This window comes from Nomascus leucogenys, chromosome 8, assembly GCF_006542625.1.
Source record: "Nomascus leucogenys isolate Asia chromosome 8, Asia_NLE_v1, whole genome shotgun sequence".
Classification (NCBI taxonomy): Eukaryota; Metazoa; Chordata; class Mammalia; order Primates; family Hylobatidae; genus Nomascus; species Nomascus leucogenys.
Genome location: NC_044388.1, coordinates 107,560,088 through 107,576,109, shown reverse-complemented (window position 1 = coordinate 107,576,109; position 16,022 = coordinate 107,560,088). Strand labels below are relative to the sequence as shown.

At 48.1% G+C, this 16,022-nt stretch overlaps 1 protein-coding gene across 10 annotated transcripts in view; it reads right to left on the bottom strand.

Annotated features, from left to right (window-relative positions):
* Window positions 1–16,022, bottom strand: part of PRRC2B (proline rich coiled-coil 2B) — a 107,103-nt gene that overhangs the window by 52,351 nt on the left and 38,730 nt on the right. For all 10 annotated transcript variants that reach the window (XR_004031456.1, XM_030818056.1, XM_030818062.1 and 7 more), the window contains exons 4-9: window positions 12,307–12,409; window positions 9,999–10,071; window positions 3,971–4,114; window positions 1,658–1,899; window positions 1,094–1,215; window positions 492–634 (exon numbers count right to left, since the gene is read on the bottom strand). Coding sequence is in view for 9 of the 10 variants with exons in the window: in XM_030818056.1 (XP_030673916.1) it covers window positions 492–634; window positions 1,094–1,215; window positions 1,658–1,899; window positions 3,971–4,114; window positions 9,999–10,071; window positions 12,307–12,409 (827 nt within the window). In the remaining variant the exon portion in view is untranslated. The remainder of the gene's footprint in view (window positions 1–491; window positions 635–1,093; window positions 1,216–1,657; window positions 1,900–3,970; window positions 4,115–9,998; window positions 10,072–12,306; window positions 12,410–16,022) is intronic.

The window sequence follows — 16,022 nt, the reverse complement described above, 5'->3', positions numbered from 1 at the left end:
ACAGGCGTTAGCCACCGTGCCCAGCCTTCCTTTTTCTCTTTATTTTTTTTACTGCTCCTTGCAGAGCAGGGCTAACCCACAGGCAGTATGCCCAGAGTAGCTGAGACCCTGTCTCTTGGAAAAAAAATTAAATTAAAACAAACAAAAACCGAATGGTAGAACATTGGTACTTATTGAACCTGAGTGATCAGTGGTTGGGAGCTATTTTCTTTTTTGTTTAAATTTTGCATCATCAATAATTTTTAAAAAGTTAACAACAAAACTCTACAATCAAGACTAAAGACCAAAAGAAGCTAATGGCTTGGCCAGGAAGGAACCGCTAGTCAGGGAGTAAATGAGGAAGGAGGGCACCGGGGCTGCTTCCCTGTCCTGCTCTTCATCCCTGTCTTGCCAAGGGAAAACACATGGTGGTGCCAGGGGGTTTCCATCCCTGGTAAGCACAGATGGACTTTGGTCCTGCCCGTCTAAACCACCCGTGCTTCTCTGCCCACCTGCCCAGCCGTCATCGGCATCGGCGTCCAGATCGTCAAGGCCCTTCAGGTTTTCCGCATTGATAATGGTGGGCCGTGGTGCCCGCTCCACCAGCTGCCTTAGTGGGCGCAGTGGGCGAGACACTCCCAGCCTGTTTTCTTTTCTGATAAAAGAAAAGTAAAGATGATGGAATCATGTCCAGTATACAGACGGAAGCAAAATCAAATACCTTTCCAAAAATAAATTCCACACTGCAAAGGTTCATGTTTGATTTAATATTTCTATCAGTTCCTTTAAAAGAAATATATAATGAGCAAACAAGCACATCCCAGAAAGAAGTTCTGCCTTGTCCTGCAGTTTTACATGATGGTTGCTAAGGCCTAGGGCAGCAGCAACACACACGTGCCAGAACTTCAATTCTACCAGGCTCTTGAAATCATGACTCAATCTGTCATCCAGCTCCAAATCCCAGCCACCACCCCACACACCCTGCCATGCTGAGCTGGTTAAGTTCTCTGCGGTCTCCAGGAGACCCAACACTTCTATTCATCAGCCCCTCATCCTGACCAGAATCACCACCGGACTCATCCCTACACACATGACCGTAACGCGATGGACTCACCCGTCTTGGTCATTCATCTGGAACTGTCTAAAAGGAACTCGAGGTTCAAGGCGGAGCTGAGGAAGGGGAAAAGAGCCTCGTTCCACTGTACCCTGGTTTTCTGATGACTTTGGCGAACACATCTGAAACATAACATCAATGAACAGGATTTGCTGGTAATGGCCGAAACTGCAATTTCCACTTAAATCAAAATGTGTTTTGTAAAGTGGAAAATGGGAAAAAGAAACAGGAAAGTCTTGGGGTTTCCTAATTAATCCTACCACCATCTCCCCCATTTCATTCCTGTTGCCAGTAAGGAGCCTTGGGGACCTATGTCAGGGAAAACCTGCCTCTCCTGTTTCTAAAGAACCAAAGGCTAAAATCATATCCACATCACCAGGGAAAGAAGCCAGAGGCCCTGAAGATTTAAAAAGCAGGGAGAGAAAATGCAAAACGAGTGGAAGCCTCGGAAGTAGGGTAACAGGGCCAAGAGGAGACCCCAAGGGGGACATTCAACCACTTGACCTATCTGCTGGACACAATCCAACTTCATGGAGGGGGAAAAAGTACACTCTGAAGACTTACAAAAGCAGGAAGCATGTCATGGTATGTAGGTGGGTGGTATACATTTCCCATGAACTGTGAAGCCCCTTTTCGGACAGGCTGAGCCGGGCGGAGAGAGGGGTCCTTAGAATCGCTGGTACATGCCGAGGAGGGGGCTCCATCTCCCGTACTCGAGTTCCTGCTGCCCAGCTCAGTTGGGGAGGTGCTCAGAGACGTGGCAGAAATTATGTGTCGCCCACCGCCCTCCCTCCAGCTTGTCACATCTGGAAATTGAAAGGGGGCAAAAGGGGAGAGGGAAGAGGAGGGGGAAGGAGGGATCGTATGAGGTTCTGAAGGTCAAGGGACCCCCTCCTTCACCAAAAAAATAAAATGAAAAACAAAAAAACACCTAAAGTGAAGAATTGTTAAATCTGTCAGGGAAGGTTGGGGCAGACCGTTGGACAATGAGGATGAACTTGCTGAGGGAAGTCTGACTGCGAAATATAAAATGAGATCTACTCAGAGAGAAGGATTCATCAGTAAGTAACAATCACCACCCTTCCCCTAAGTCTCACAACCCAGAGAGATGAAGATGGCCCTGATGAAACTAGCCTTGGGTCATTCCTTCAACAAACGCTGACCAGCCCACTTAGGGTCAGCACTGGACTACACATTCAAACAGGAGCGAGTTCCAGGCACAGTGGTTTCAGGCTTTGTTTAGCAGTGGCACCTTTTAATAAAGATCCCCCAGCCCACAGGACAGGCAAGGCGCAGCTGCTGTCCTTCCAGTGGAGGTGTGGGGCACTTGCGTAGCTCACAGACAGAAACCTGCTGACCTGTCTTTTTAAAATGATGCTTTCTATTGCCAAACGTAGTAAGATCGGGTGGAAATTATTAGAGGCCAACAAGAAATCAAATGAGACAACAGACCCGTTTTCCGTCAGAAGTTGAAGCACAAAAGTCTCTGAGTTACACGACCCTTAAGGGAAAGAGACCCAGAACATGTCTGATCCCAGCTCTTCAACCCCTTTGCTGTGTGATTTGGCAAGCCGAGGTCACCCCTCTGTCCATGTTTTCTCATCTTCTCCAATGAGGAGATTAAACTGACGCTTAGAAGCTTCTTCTATGTCTACATTTTTATAGTCCCACAAAGCAGTTCATCTTAATTAATCCCAGAAAGACATAATTCATGTCCCTTAAAATGAAGCAAACAGGCCGGGCGCAGTGGCTCACGCCTATAATCCCAGCACTTTGGGAGGCTGAGACGGGCGATCACCTGAGGTCAGGAGTTCAAGGCCAGCCTGACCAACATGGAGAAACCCCATCTCTACTAAAAATACAAAATTAGCTGGGCGTGGTGGCACATGCCTGTAATCCCAGCTACTCGGGAGCCTGAGGCAGGAGAATCACTTGAACCCCGGAGGCGGAGGTTGCAGTGAGCAGAGATCGCAACATTGCACTCCACCCTGGGCAACAAGAGCGAAACTCCATCTCAAAAAGAAAAAAAAAAAAAAAGAAGTAAAATAAACCAGTCCTGCGTGGGCCACTGGAAAGGTGGTGAGTGCTGGTTTAAGTAAGACACATCCACAGTGATCACTGACTTACAGGACATCACTTATGACTTGAATGGGAGAGGCCTTAGGGATACATCAAGGCAAGCAAACAAAAGGCCCTCGCAATTTAAGACTGATCAAGTCCCCTGCACTACATGAGCCACTTCAAAATCCCTGAGTAGAACATGTGGAAAATCGCATTCCTAAACACCACCTTAACCTCCAGCCACCCTCGGCTTCCAAGGAGAAATTTCCAGCAAGAAGTGCTACACAATCCTGCCACTTCCCTGGCCCAACCTAAGATGAGGAGCCAGTAGAGACCAGTTGCAGGCTGATTTATGTAACAATCCCCAGAGGAATGGGTTAAAAATACAGGTCCCAATTGGGCTGGGGTAGGGGAGGACTGGAAATCAGACTCATTCACAAACTCCCCAGTGATTCCCACTAGATGCAGCTAGGATTGGGAGCTTTAGAAAATAAGCTCTTCAACTGGGGACCTAAGTTAATTGGTCCTTTGTCCATCCTTGCCACAGCCACCAGGCACAGCAAAACTAACAACTGGATGACAAAGGGGGAGGGGACAGGCCTGGCCCAACCCAAGAGACAAAAAAGGCACAAGGCCCAATCCAATGACCTAGGCAGCAAGTCCAGTGGGTGCACAGATCACACGGTGAGGCAAAGAGCCACGTTTCCAGCTCGAACCAGAGATCCCAGTGGCATCAGCACCCTTTTAGGAGTGCAGAGAGATGAGAGGAGGAAGTTCTGTGACTCCATCGAGTGCCCAAAGGCTGCAGTCACTTACTCTGAGGGCGGAGGCTTGGTCCTGGCCCATACGACAGATCTAAGACGCCCTTTTCTTTGCCAGCCTTGTCCTGCCCTCCAGCTGCTTTCAGCGTCGGAAATTCCTCGGGAGAGAAGGATAACAGTCGGCTTGAGCCCCTTAAACCTGTCAAGAAGACGGGGTAGACATGGAGGAAGTGAGATGGAGTCAACAGTCATCTGCTTCCCAGCTCCACACCTTGAAAGCCATGTTGCCTGGAAGTGGGCTTTCTAAGGGAGCCTTGTCACAAGGGTGCTCTGTGCTGGCAGATGCCACGAGGGCACTGAGGGTGGCAACGGAAGCTGCTGCTAACAGCATCATGCCCCTTCCCAGCTGACCTGCAAGGACCAGTGCCTGCTTACGAAGGGAATGGGGTAAGACATCACAGCCGCTCCAGGCCACAGCCTGCCCCAGCAGGGAAGGTTCTTCTGATTGCCTGGGGCCACAGACAAGCACAGCCTCCTATAAAATCAGCCCAGGGGAGGTCAAGAAGGCAACTGCTTTCCTGTGGAGGCAACACCTACAGAGAGTGCTGCCATCCCTGCCCCAGGCCACCCCAAAAGGATTAAGACGCTGCTTCTGCCTGGCACAGTGGCTCACACCTGTAATCCTAGCACTTTGGGAGGCCGAGGTGGGTGGATCACTTGAGCTCAGGAGTTCAAGACCAGCCTGGGCAACATGGCAAAACCCTGTCTCTACCAAAAAATACAAAAAATTAGTGTGGTGGCGGGCGCCTGTAGTCCCAACTACTCAGGAGGCTGGGGTGGGAGGATCACTTGAGCCCGGGAGGTGGAGGTTGCAGTGAGCTGAAAGCGTGCCACTGCACTCCAGTCTGGGTGACAAAGTGAGACCCTCTCTCTAAAAATAAAAAAATAGGCGGGGCGCAGTGGCTCACGCCTGTAATCCCAGCACTTTGGGAGGCCAAGGCGGGCAGATCATGAGGTCAGGAGATCGAGACCACCCTGGCTAACATGGTGAAACCCCATCTATACTAAAAATACAAAAAAACATTAGCCAGGCATAGTGGCAGGCGCCTGTAGTCCCAGCTACTAGGGAGGCTGAGGCAGGAGAATGGCATGAACCCAGGAGGTGGAGCTTGCAGTGAGCCGAGATCGTGCCACTGCACTCCAGCCTGGGCAACAGAGCGAGACTCCGTCTCAAAAAAATAAAATAAAATAAAATAAAAAATGCTGCTTTCTACCATCAAATGTGGTAAGATCAGGTGGAAATTAGATTTATACACACGAGTAACTCCTCATTCACCTGTCCTTTCGCATTTTCTACTAAGTTCCTTGAGCCCTACAAGGCCAAACATTTCACTCTTATAATCCTGGGAACAGTTTATTTCTTCATTCTTTCATTCATTCCTTGACATTACAACCTGCTTTAGAGAAGAAGCCTTTCCTAATGTTGTTCCCTTACACACAGAACTTAGCACAGAGGTTCTGCCACCATTTTTGGATGAACAGATTAAAAATGGCACGTCTTTTGATCTGGAATATGCAGCACACTCCAGACAGGAGAAATCTAGGAACAGTGGCGACACCACACAACAAATGGCCCCCTGTGGAATGCCTTGTTCCCTATACAGCTAAACCCAAATCTTCCCCTAAGTAGTTTAAATTATTCTTAGCACCACTGATCCACGGGCCTGTTCACTAAAGCCGACTGTGCTAGAAAGGCGCGGCTGGATCACCACACAGGCATGTGGCGGCAATTCGCTTGCCACTCCCTTAGTAAAAAGGTCCAGGGTCAAATAAACCTGATGGTGAGACTGGACACCATTCACCAATGACCAGCCAGAGATGGACTCCAAGTGTCATGAAGGAGCTCCGGCGCTCTGTGAAGGGGGCTCTGACTCAGAGTCGCTTCATTATGGTAGAAGGTCACTGGCAAGAATCAAATAAAAACTCTAATTTTTAAAACATAGTATAACCAGCCCGGACAACATGATGAAACCCCATCTCTACAAAAATCACAAAAATTAGCCGAGCATGGTGGTGCATGCCTGTGGTCCCATCTACTTGGGAGGCTAAGGTGGGAAGACTGCTTGAGCCCAGAAGACTGAAGCTATAGTGAACCAAAACTGCGCTACTGCTCTCCAGCCTGGGCAACAGAATGAAACCCTGACTCAAAAAAAAAAAAAAAGGTAGATATGAAATTAGGAAAAAAACCAGCACCTGTCCAATATTGCTGTTCCATCTCTTTCTTCTGCTTCAAGAATCATGAAAATATTATTGTAAGCATGAATTAATCTTAATAAGGATAAAGGGTAGGAAAAAAATCTCACACCAAAATACCAGTATTCACAAGGTCCCATTGTTTTAAGATGTTCACCTGCCATCTGTTCTCTGCCATGAGAAACTGAGGCAGGAAAGTCGGGGTGCTTCTTCCAAGGTCACAGGCTGAACCACTGGTGGGGCAGCAGCTGGTATCTGAGCCTCTGACCTCTACCCAAACATGCAATCAGGTCTCCTGGGTCTGTTTCAGGTGACCTATCAACTGAGTCTATCAATTCAGGAAAAGTCCTTTTGAATTCCAAAGAGTCATGAAAACACTTGTGGGCAACACCCTCAAATCCCCGCATTCCTGACAGTGTCACAGATGTGTGACTCTAGCACAAGAGGGGAAACTGAAACTGACTTTTACACTTGGCCCCCACCCTGCCCAGTGTGTCGATTCTGTGGGCTGGCAGGTTTCTGCCTGCAATTATTTTCTTTTCTTTTTTTAAATTTTGTGTAGAGAAAGGGTCTTGCTATGTTTTTCAGGCTGGACTTATATAAACTCCTGGGCTCAACCAGTCCTCTCACCTTGGCCTCCCAAGTAGCTGGGATAACAGGTGTGTGCCACCACATCCAGTTTAAAATTTTCTCCATCAAGCTTTATTGTGATAGTTACATTATCTATATTTTTTATAGGTAACGCAGTAACATGGTTCAGAAGTGAACACCATGTAAAGGTAGACACAGAAGCCTTCCTCTCACCCCTATGCCCATTTGCCCCCTTCTGACTCCCTCAAAAAACTGGCAGTTTTCTGTTACCTTCTGGAGACTTTTAAACACATATACATCAGTATACAGATGGGTGGCTTTTAAAACATGCATATACAACATTTTTTAGAAGTGTATTTTTCCTCACTCCCATTTTTTTGTCTTTTAAGATAGGGTCTTGCTCTGTCACCCAGGTTGGTGTACAGGAGTGTGACCACAGCTCACTGCAGCCTCCACCTCTGGTGCTCAGGTGATTCTCCTGCCTCAAGCCTCCCAAGTAGCGGGGACTACAGGTGTCTGCCACCACACTCGGCTGATTTTTTGTATTTCTTGTAGAGACAGGGTTTCACCATGTTGCCCAGGCTGGTCTCAAACGACTGGACTCAAGCAATCCTTCTGCCTTGGCCTCCCAAAGTCCTGGGATTACAGGTGTGAGTCACCACGTCCAGCCCTCACCCCCATTTTTTACACAAATGGTAAGATACTATACATACCATTCTGTACTTTTTTTCACCTGGAGATCTTGCCAAATCAAGAGAAAACTTCTGCTTTTTTTCTTTATAGCCAAATCACATTTCAATAAAGTACCATAATTTTACAGGCATTTCAAGAGACTGTTTGCAATCTTTTGCTATTATAATGTTGCAATGACTAATCTTATGCACAAGTCATTTCACACATGGGCAAGTATAATTTGTAGAGCAATTTCCTCAGGGTGCACTTGCTAGGTCAAAGGGTATTATGTGTTATTATTTTGCCAGGCAGTGCCAAACTGGCTTCCATAGGAATTGGGCCAATTTATATAGAAGTTTTTCTTTTAATTTTTGTAATTCTTCTTAAATAAAAATTAACATATTCTATCTACTTTTAAAAATTCTAACCTTACGGAGGCTGCAGTGAGCTATTGTGCCACTGCACTCCAGCCTGTGTGACAAAGCAAGACTCTGTCTCAAAAAAAGAACAAAAACAAAAAAATTCTAACCTTACAGAAATATAAGATATGGAAAGCCAAAGAACCAGTGAATGCTCTTCATAAAGCATCTTCAACGACCCTTTCGAGGTCAGGCACGGTGGCTTACGTCTGTAATCCCAGCACTCTGGGAGGCCAAAGTAGAAGGATCATTTGAGCCCAGGAGTTGGAGACCAGCCTGAGCAACATAGTGAGATCTCGTCGCAATCAATCAATCACTCAGTCAATCAATCAATTAATCAATAAGCCAGGCATGGTGGTGCATGGGCCTGTGATCCCAGCCCCAGCTACTGGGGAGGCTGAAGTGGGAGGATCGCTTGAGCCTAGGAGTTTTTTGTTTGTTTGTTTGTTTGTTTTTTGAGGCAGAGTCTCGCTCTGTCGCCCAGGCTGGAGTGCAGTGGCGCGATCTCCGCTCACTGCAAGCTCCGCCTCCCAGGTTCACGCCATTCTCCTGCCTCAGCCTCCCGAGTAGCTGGGAGTACAGGTGCCCACCACCGCGCCCGGCTAATTTTTTGTATTTTTAGTAAAGACAGAGTTTCACCGTGCTAGCCAGGATGGTCTCGATCTCCTGACCTCGTAATCCACCCGCCTCGGCCTCCCAAAGTGCTGGGATTACAGGCGTGAGCCACCACGCCCGGCTGAGCCTAGGAGTTTGAAACCAGCCTGGGCAACATAGTGAGATCTTGTCTCTACTCAGAATGGAAAAAAAATATATATATATATCAGCCAGGTGTCGTGGTACACACCTGTGGTCCCAGCTACTCAGGAAGCTGAGGTGGGAGGATTGCTTGAGCCCGGGAGATCGAGGCTGCAATGGGCTATAATTGCGCCACTGCACTCCTGCTGGCACTCGATCTGTACCCTCAGCCCCTTGGGAGAAGCTGGGGCATTGAAATCCAATTGGCACATTGACTGATCGGTCATTTCCCGTTGGAGACTGAGGGAAGAGCCTTTGAGTACACGGATTTCAACCCACAAGGGGCAGGACCTCCTTCGGCATGGCAGGCTGGGGGTGAGGTTCAGGGAACAAAGGATGTGCAGCTGGTTTTCTAATACAGGCTACTAAAGACCAAGTCTGGGGAAGCCTTGGCTGGCAGAGGTAGTGCAGGAAGCAGAAGGTGATATCAGGATGGCGGCAAAGGGTAATAAGGGGCAGCCAGTGCTGCTTTACAGAAGAAAGCGAATTGTGGGCTTTTCCTAGTATATTCCTTTGAATTGTCGGCCCACACCACGACCACTCTCCTTCCCACTCAGACCTGCTGCCTAGTTTGGTCTGAAGCATAGTATGCTAGAAACATTCAAGCTATCATCAAAAATTAGAAGAGCTCACGTAGAAAATCCAGATCTTTTGGTTCTCTCAAGAACATCTGCTGACCCACATTCTCCAAGGACTGTGGGGGCTGGAGGGCAGCCTGGATGCACAGAACTCACCCTGTGAGTTTAGCCCACTATTCTGGGCCTGCCTCGGAGGCCGTGTGAATGTGTAATTCCCATGCATTTATTTTTAAAACTCTGAACACTGTTTCCTTCGGTCCATCACCCTCATCTTTCTCCTGAGCTACTCCACAGAAGCAGCACAGTGGGCTCCGCTTCCAGGGAGCTTCCTGTGTGTTGGGCGCAGCGCTTCTGGTAACATCACGTAACCCTCGGAGTGCTCAGATAGAACATCCTCCAGGCGGGCCACTCCAACCCCAAAGCCAGCTTCTTCATCAACCCAAGCCACACCATGTGACACCTCCCTCCTGTGGTCCCAGAAGAGAGGAAGCGGATGCTGGCAACACCGCGGAGCAAGTAGGAGCCCACCAGCAGCACAGCCCAGTCAGCACTCCTCTGTCTCAGCAAGAGCACACATACAAAGAAACCAAAGAGCTGGCACCTCTGCAGAGTCAGCACCCGCTGTGCACAGGCAAGGGCTCCACAGATGGTACCTCTTTGTGGAAGAGAGTCCTCAAAGCTTCTGGGTGCCTAGACCCAACCAGACATTCTGGAAAAGGCATTCACCTCCCCCTCCCCAGCGTCCCCAAACACACACACCCACGTGCACACTTACCACCTTCGTGTCCTACTGGCTTTCCATTCAGCTGTGCCCATGACTTTGGTCCACCTGGCACTGAATTTGTATTCTGAAAGAAGGAAGAGAATCAGAAGAGGGCCAGCTCCCTTATTCCACTATACAATAACAGCCTATTACAAGGTGCTGATAGGCCAGCACCTTAGATTCAAACCCTACACGGATCCATCCACCACCACTTTCTGAGCAGCAGCAAAGCCCTGAACCTCCCCTGCAATGCACACTCCACACAGCGGTCCCAGGGACCAGAAAATGCCAGGCCCACTCTACAGACAAGGAGCAGGATTTGGGGAGTGACCAGCTTCAAGTCACATAGACAGTGACACAGCAAAGCCAGGACCCAAACCTGTTTTTCTCCTTGCGGTGCTCTGGAACCTCCCGTGTCCACATAGAGCTACTTTATTTTGCTCCAGAGACAAAGACTAAGGCCCAGTTCCGGCATGTCTTTAAAACTGCGCAGCTGCTAATGAGGAACGTGAACACGGGAAGGCCAACATGCCAGATCTTGAGCTGGGTGGGCCGGCTGCAGCACTTTCTGTAGTGACTGTGACTCTATAAGGCACAGCTCCCCTCCTGAGAACCCTACGAGGTCACCTCTGCTGAAAACTCGCCAAGGTCAGCATTATGCGAAGCACACCCAGCCTGACCGAATGCTCACCACACCCTGGGAGGGCTCTAGTCACATCCCCCACTGAGGCTCAGAGAAGAGTGACTGAGTCAGATGCAGAACAGCAGGACCAGGACCAGTCTCCAGCCTGCCTATGTCCAGTGCCCTTTCGAGTCTCTAACCACTAAGCTCACCCGTCTTTTCCATTCAACTAACATTCATTTCACAGCCTTCCTCTTCTAACTGAAGGTGAAAATACACAAAACAAAGCTGCTGCTTTGTGAAGTTTCCCCACTTACTGGTAGATGTTCTAAAACTCAAACAACACTGGGCACCTCTTCTTACCTGCCCCTCACATATGAGAGAAAACCAGGTAGCAGCAAAGAAGCACTGAGCACTGGACAAGGTGACCCCTGTGCCAGTGCCAGGATGGGTTCCCCTTCCTTGGCATAGTGCTGCCCCTTCAGCAATTCATTCAAATAGATGCCCAGGACCTCACCCACAGGCCCCAGTGGTGGGGTCTAGGCACATACATCTTGAACATGCTTCAGAGGCAAATCTGATCTCTCGGCTCTATCAGCTCACTCCTTTGCTTTCAAATTCTGGGAAACAGAAAGGAACTCAACTCTAAATACTCTGACTACCCTACAGGTCCCAGTGGATTTAGGCCAACAAAAAAGGCGTCTTGCATGATTATAGACCTCTTTTCTTGTCTTTAATTTTAAAAGCACGGTTCAGTGTTAGGTGGGGAGAGGGTGTCCTGGCAAAGCCACAGACTTCCCTGACTATGGTTAAAGCAGAGAAGGGATGACATTTGAGACCTTATATTGCCCATGCAGCAAAGCAAAACCAAAATATGTTCATTCCCGCTGTCAAGAGAGCTGGTGAATACGAGATATCTACGTCTATTTTTCATCTTCTAAAAAATTCATAGACTTCTCATCCAGATTTCTAGCTCTGGCTAAGTATATCCTCCTGCCAATCTCTGGAAACCTGTAGCCAGGCTCTGATGGACTAAGTGTGTTACGAGCTCTTGCTTGGTGAAATCATTACTTTCTGCTTAGAAAAACACTTAAAACGTATCAACAAATAAAGGATTGTAGCTTCGTATTTCCCAAAGTGTGTTCTGAGAGACATTAGTCCCTAGAGACATTCGGTGAAGAAATGTTTCCTGGGACAAATAAATTCAGGGACTGCTGCCCATTATATCCTCTTCTCAGAGTCACAGTAGGTATTAGCATATGAAAGGCACTGAGAAGTACCACAGTAAAGGAGTCCCTTCATTTTGTTTTTCAAACTCACCTGGCCAGTGAACCTTTTTGTGACCCAAGCTTCCATGGAGCTCACATGACGCTTCCATGGAGCTTCACCTTGAACCAGTCTGCAGTCCAGCCTGAGTGACCCTGCCTCAAGGTAAATCAACAGGAACCAAAGTAGGTGCCTGTATCCTAGTCTGTATCTGAGGTCTTTTTCCAAAAGTTGCAGATTAAATTTCTTAACCAGTGACCACGACAGTTTCCCATGCTGGTTTTCTAAAGTCACTCATCGGGTGTGCCTCTGGAATAGACAGGTCATGCACAACCACACTTCTCAGTAGCGACTCCTTCCATCCCCCAGCAACAAAGAGATTTAGGGGCTACCATGCCCAGGAAACAGTCGGGATGGGGTCCCAGCACCTACCTCCTGACTGATTGACTGTGTCGGTTTCTGCAAATTGGAGACAGATTTCTGCAAACCCGGCTGCGGCAGCGACTCCGGCGGCTGAGAGGCCGTCGCACTGGAACTAGACAAAGGCAGGGCAGTGGGGTCAGGCACCGCACAGAGTGTGCTGGCCAGGTCTCTGCGTTCTCAGGAGCCACAGCTGTTCAGCTGCTCACAGGAAGCAGACCTCCTCTGGCCAATAAAAATACGACTTTCCCCAGTAGATTCTTATGCTGGCAAAAACTAATGAGAAAACAAATCATGCTTAAGTTCTAGTAACTGACATTTAAAATTAGCACAAGACAGTCCTCTGCCTTTTTCTTTTTCTTTTTTTTGAGACAGGGGGTCTCACTCTATCACCCAGGCTGGAGTGTAGTGGGGTAAACTTGGCTCAATGCAACCTCCGCTTCCCGGCCTCAAGCAATCCTCTCACCTTGGCCTTCTGAGTAGGTGGGACTACAGGCATGAGCCACCTCGCCTGGCCTTTCTTTTTTTTAAAAATGAAATTTTTCTGCCTTCTTATAGAGCCTTCTGTCTGCAAAAACTAAAAGCTCACTGTAAACAATGCAAATGAAGGATTTGCCAATAGGGAAATTGAATCACTGGAATGAAGGGCTTGTGCCCCTTACCCCAGACCCAGAGCCCATACCTACTCAGAGGGCTGACTTCTTAACCTTCTCTGAGCTTATAAAAGAAATACATGCTCATAGTAAAAATAAACTTATAAATAAAACTAGGTAACACAGAACATCATGATCTCATCATCCAGAGAGAAACTCCAAGCAGACTTTTCGATACCTGTCAATACAGTTTTGTTTTTAACCAGCAGAGTTTTACACTGCAGGAATATAGTATTTTTCTAACAGAAGTGGAGTGACCCCATACATAAAGCTCTATGAGTTTTTTACTTCATGCATCTGAACATCTTTTCATCAACATAGAAATGGATCTTCCTTTTGCTTTTAATGACCACACAACACAACTAGACAGGCCATAATTTAACCAATCTCTCATATGGGGTTTTTTTTCCCCTTTACAGATACAACTGCAATTTTTTTTTTTTTTTAGATGGAGTCTCATTCTGCCGCCCAGGCTGCAGTGCAGTGGCATGACCTCAGCTCACTGCAACCTCTGTCTCGCAGGTTCAAGCAATTCTCCTGCCTCAGTCTCCCGAGTATCTGAGATTACAGTTATGCAACACCACGCCTGGCTAATTTTTGTATTTTTAGTAGAGACGGGGTTTCAACATGTTGGCCAGGCCAGTCTCGAACTCCTGACCTCATGTGATCTGCTCAGTTCAGCCTCCCAAAGTACTGGGATTACAGGTGTGAGCCACGGCGCCCGGCCTACAATAAGAATTTTTTTTTCTTTTTTTTCGAGATGGAGTCTCACTCTGTCACTCAGGCTACAGTGCAGTGGCATGATCTCGGCTCACTGCAACCTCTGCCTCCCGGGTTCAAGTGATTCTCCTGCCTCAGCCTCCCAAGTAGCTGGGATTACAGGCGTGCACCACCACGCCCAGCTAATTTTTGTATTTTTAGTGGAGACGGGGTTTCGCCATGTTGGTCAGGCTGGTCTCGAACTCCTGACCTCAGGTGATCCGCCCTCCTCGGCCTCCCAAAGTGTTGGGATTACAGATGTTAGCCACCGCACCCGGCCAAGAATTTTTTTTAATACATATCTTTGCACCCTTTTTCTGTATGTAATTCCATGGCATACGACCTTAGAAATGGAAATGCTGGATCAAAAGATATTTTGAAGTTTAAATGATTGCCAGGCTGCCCTCCAAAAAAGGCTGTGTCAGTGAATTTACACTCCACAGGTGAAGTGATGAAATCAACAAAAAATGGCCGAATGAAGGTTTCTGCTCTAACTCAGTGCTCCAGTCACTGTAGGCAACTTTCCACTCAACGAGATTCAAGGAGGGCAGCCACCCCCGGTGGGAACTCCTCCAATACAAGTGGCTTATCTGTAAATGGAAGCCAAACTCTATACAGACACCCTCTTCCAAGATTCACCTGACCCAGGCAACTCACCATTCGTGATTATTACAAATAGAAGGCTACTGATCAGGTTCTTACATCTCCTTCTACCTAAAAGAGAAGCTTCCAAGTAGTCGCACTTTTGTGTTCTCCAAAACTAAGCACTGAGTCCCCATGTTGTGGGCCCACTTGCCACCTGATACCTTGGTGGGAGGATGTGGCCTGGGGCAGCAGAGAACCACACGGGGGTCTGTGCCTTCACCAACACTCCATCCTCACCTCTTCCCTGGTGGACGTGCTCCAGCACAACTAGCCCTCACTGGAGCCGCAAAGGCAGAATAAAGGCTGGATAACAGGAGGGAGTAATGCTTTGTCCTCTCTAGAACTTTTGGTGGTGCAGAGGATTTCAGTCCTTCCATTAAAATGTGCGATATCCATTTCGTTCCAGAGCTCATGGTGTGAATGGAATGAGTACCATGTGAATGGAATAATGACAGCAGCCAGTATCTGCCCCTCCTCTGTGCCAGGTTTAGGCTAAGCACTTGACCTATGCTAGCCCATCAATGCCTCATGGATACCTTGTAACCACCAGCAGAGCCAGGTATCATTCCTATTTCAAGGGGGGGAAACTGAGGCTCAGAAGTCAAACAATTCTCCAGGTTCCATCAAGCTAATAAGTGGTCTAGCTGGAAACCACTTAGGGCTGGCAGATTTCAAAAGTCATGCTATACCGCCCATCAATATGATCCCTAAGCAAACTCTTAGAAACGTTTTAAAAATAACTTCTAAGGCCCTATTTTGATTACTACTTTATAATCCTCTAACTGAATAACTAGCTCACTCTCTACATCCTGTCTGAAGTAAATACAGGCAACAATTTTACAAAAGCTGCCATGGTCATTTCCAGCACAGACTTGAAAGAAAAGGATGCTGGGGTCGGCAGGCTGAGATCTGGGTCCCTTTTACTGTCTGGTTTCCTATGTCAGCAGGGAGGCCACCAGAGATGCAGGCCAGGAGGGTGCTGCCGCCAGACAGCTTTGTTCACATTCCTTAACAGGCAAACCCCAGCAGCAGGTTTCTGCCTGCCAGCCTCAGCAAGGTCCTGCCCCTCCCTGAACACATCCCCTTCCCTGAATTGTCTTAGCACTGGCTAAACACTGAGAGAAGACTTGCAGTAGGAGACAAAGGTGCAGCCATCCAAGTGGGCCCCAGGCAGCCAGGCCCTGTGTTTTCAGCCCACCACGCAGGGGCTGTTTCTCTGATTGACAGCACTGTGCCACCCTCTGCCCCCTAGGGTTTCTGTAAGTACTGTGCTGGCAGGAGGTGAGCCTCCAGGGAGGCTGCAGTACAGTGATCCTGGAGGATCACTGTACTGCTCTCACTGATGACTGGGTCTGTTTAGAGCAACGGCAGAAGTCTCCTCTGTCTGGGAAGCTGCTGGGCCGACGGTTAGGGAAGCTGCATGATTCTCTGCCGAGCTCAGCTCACAGGGACACCCATCACCAGGAATGAAGTCCTCAAGCCCCAGCTCTGTCCACAGTGTTTCTTACAGGAATTGGCTCTGAGTCACTGCATAAGTTCCTCTGGGGTGATGAGGCCTTTCCTAATAAGGCACAGGGGGAAACTGGTCATTGGGGACAAGGTTGTCCACAGATGTGGTGCTCCATCATCTCTAAAAGCCAGAAAAAATGAAGGCAGGGAAAAAGAAACATA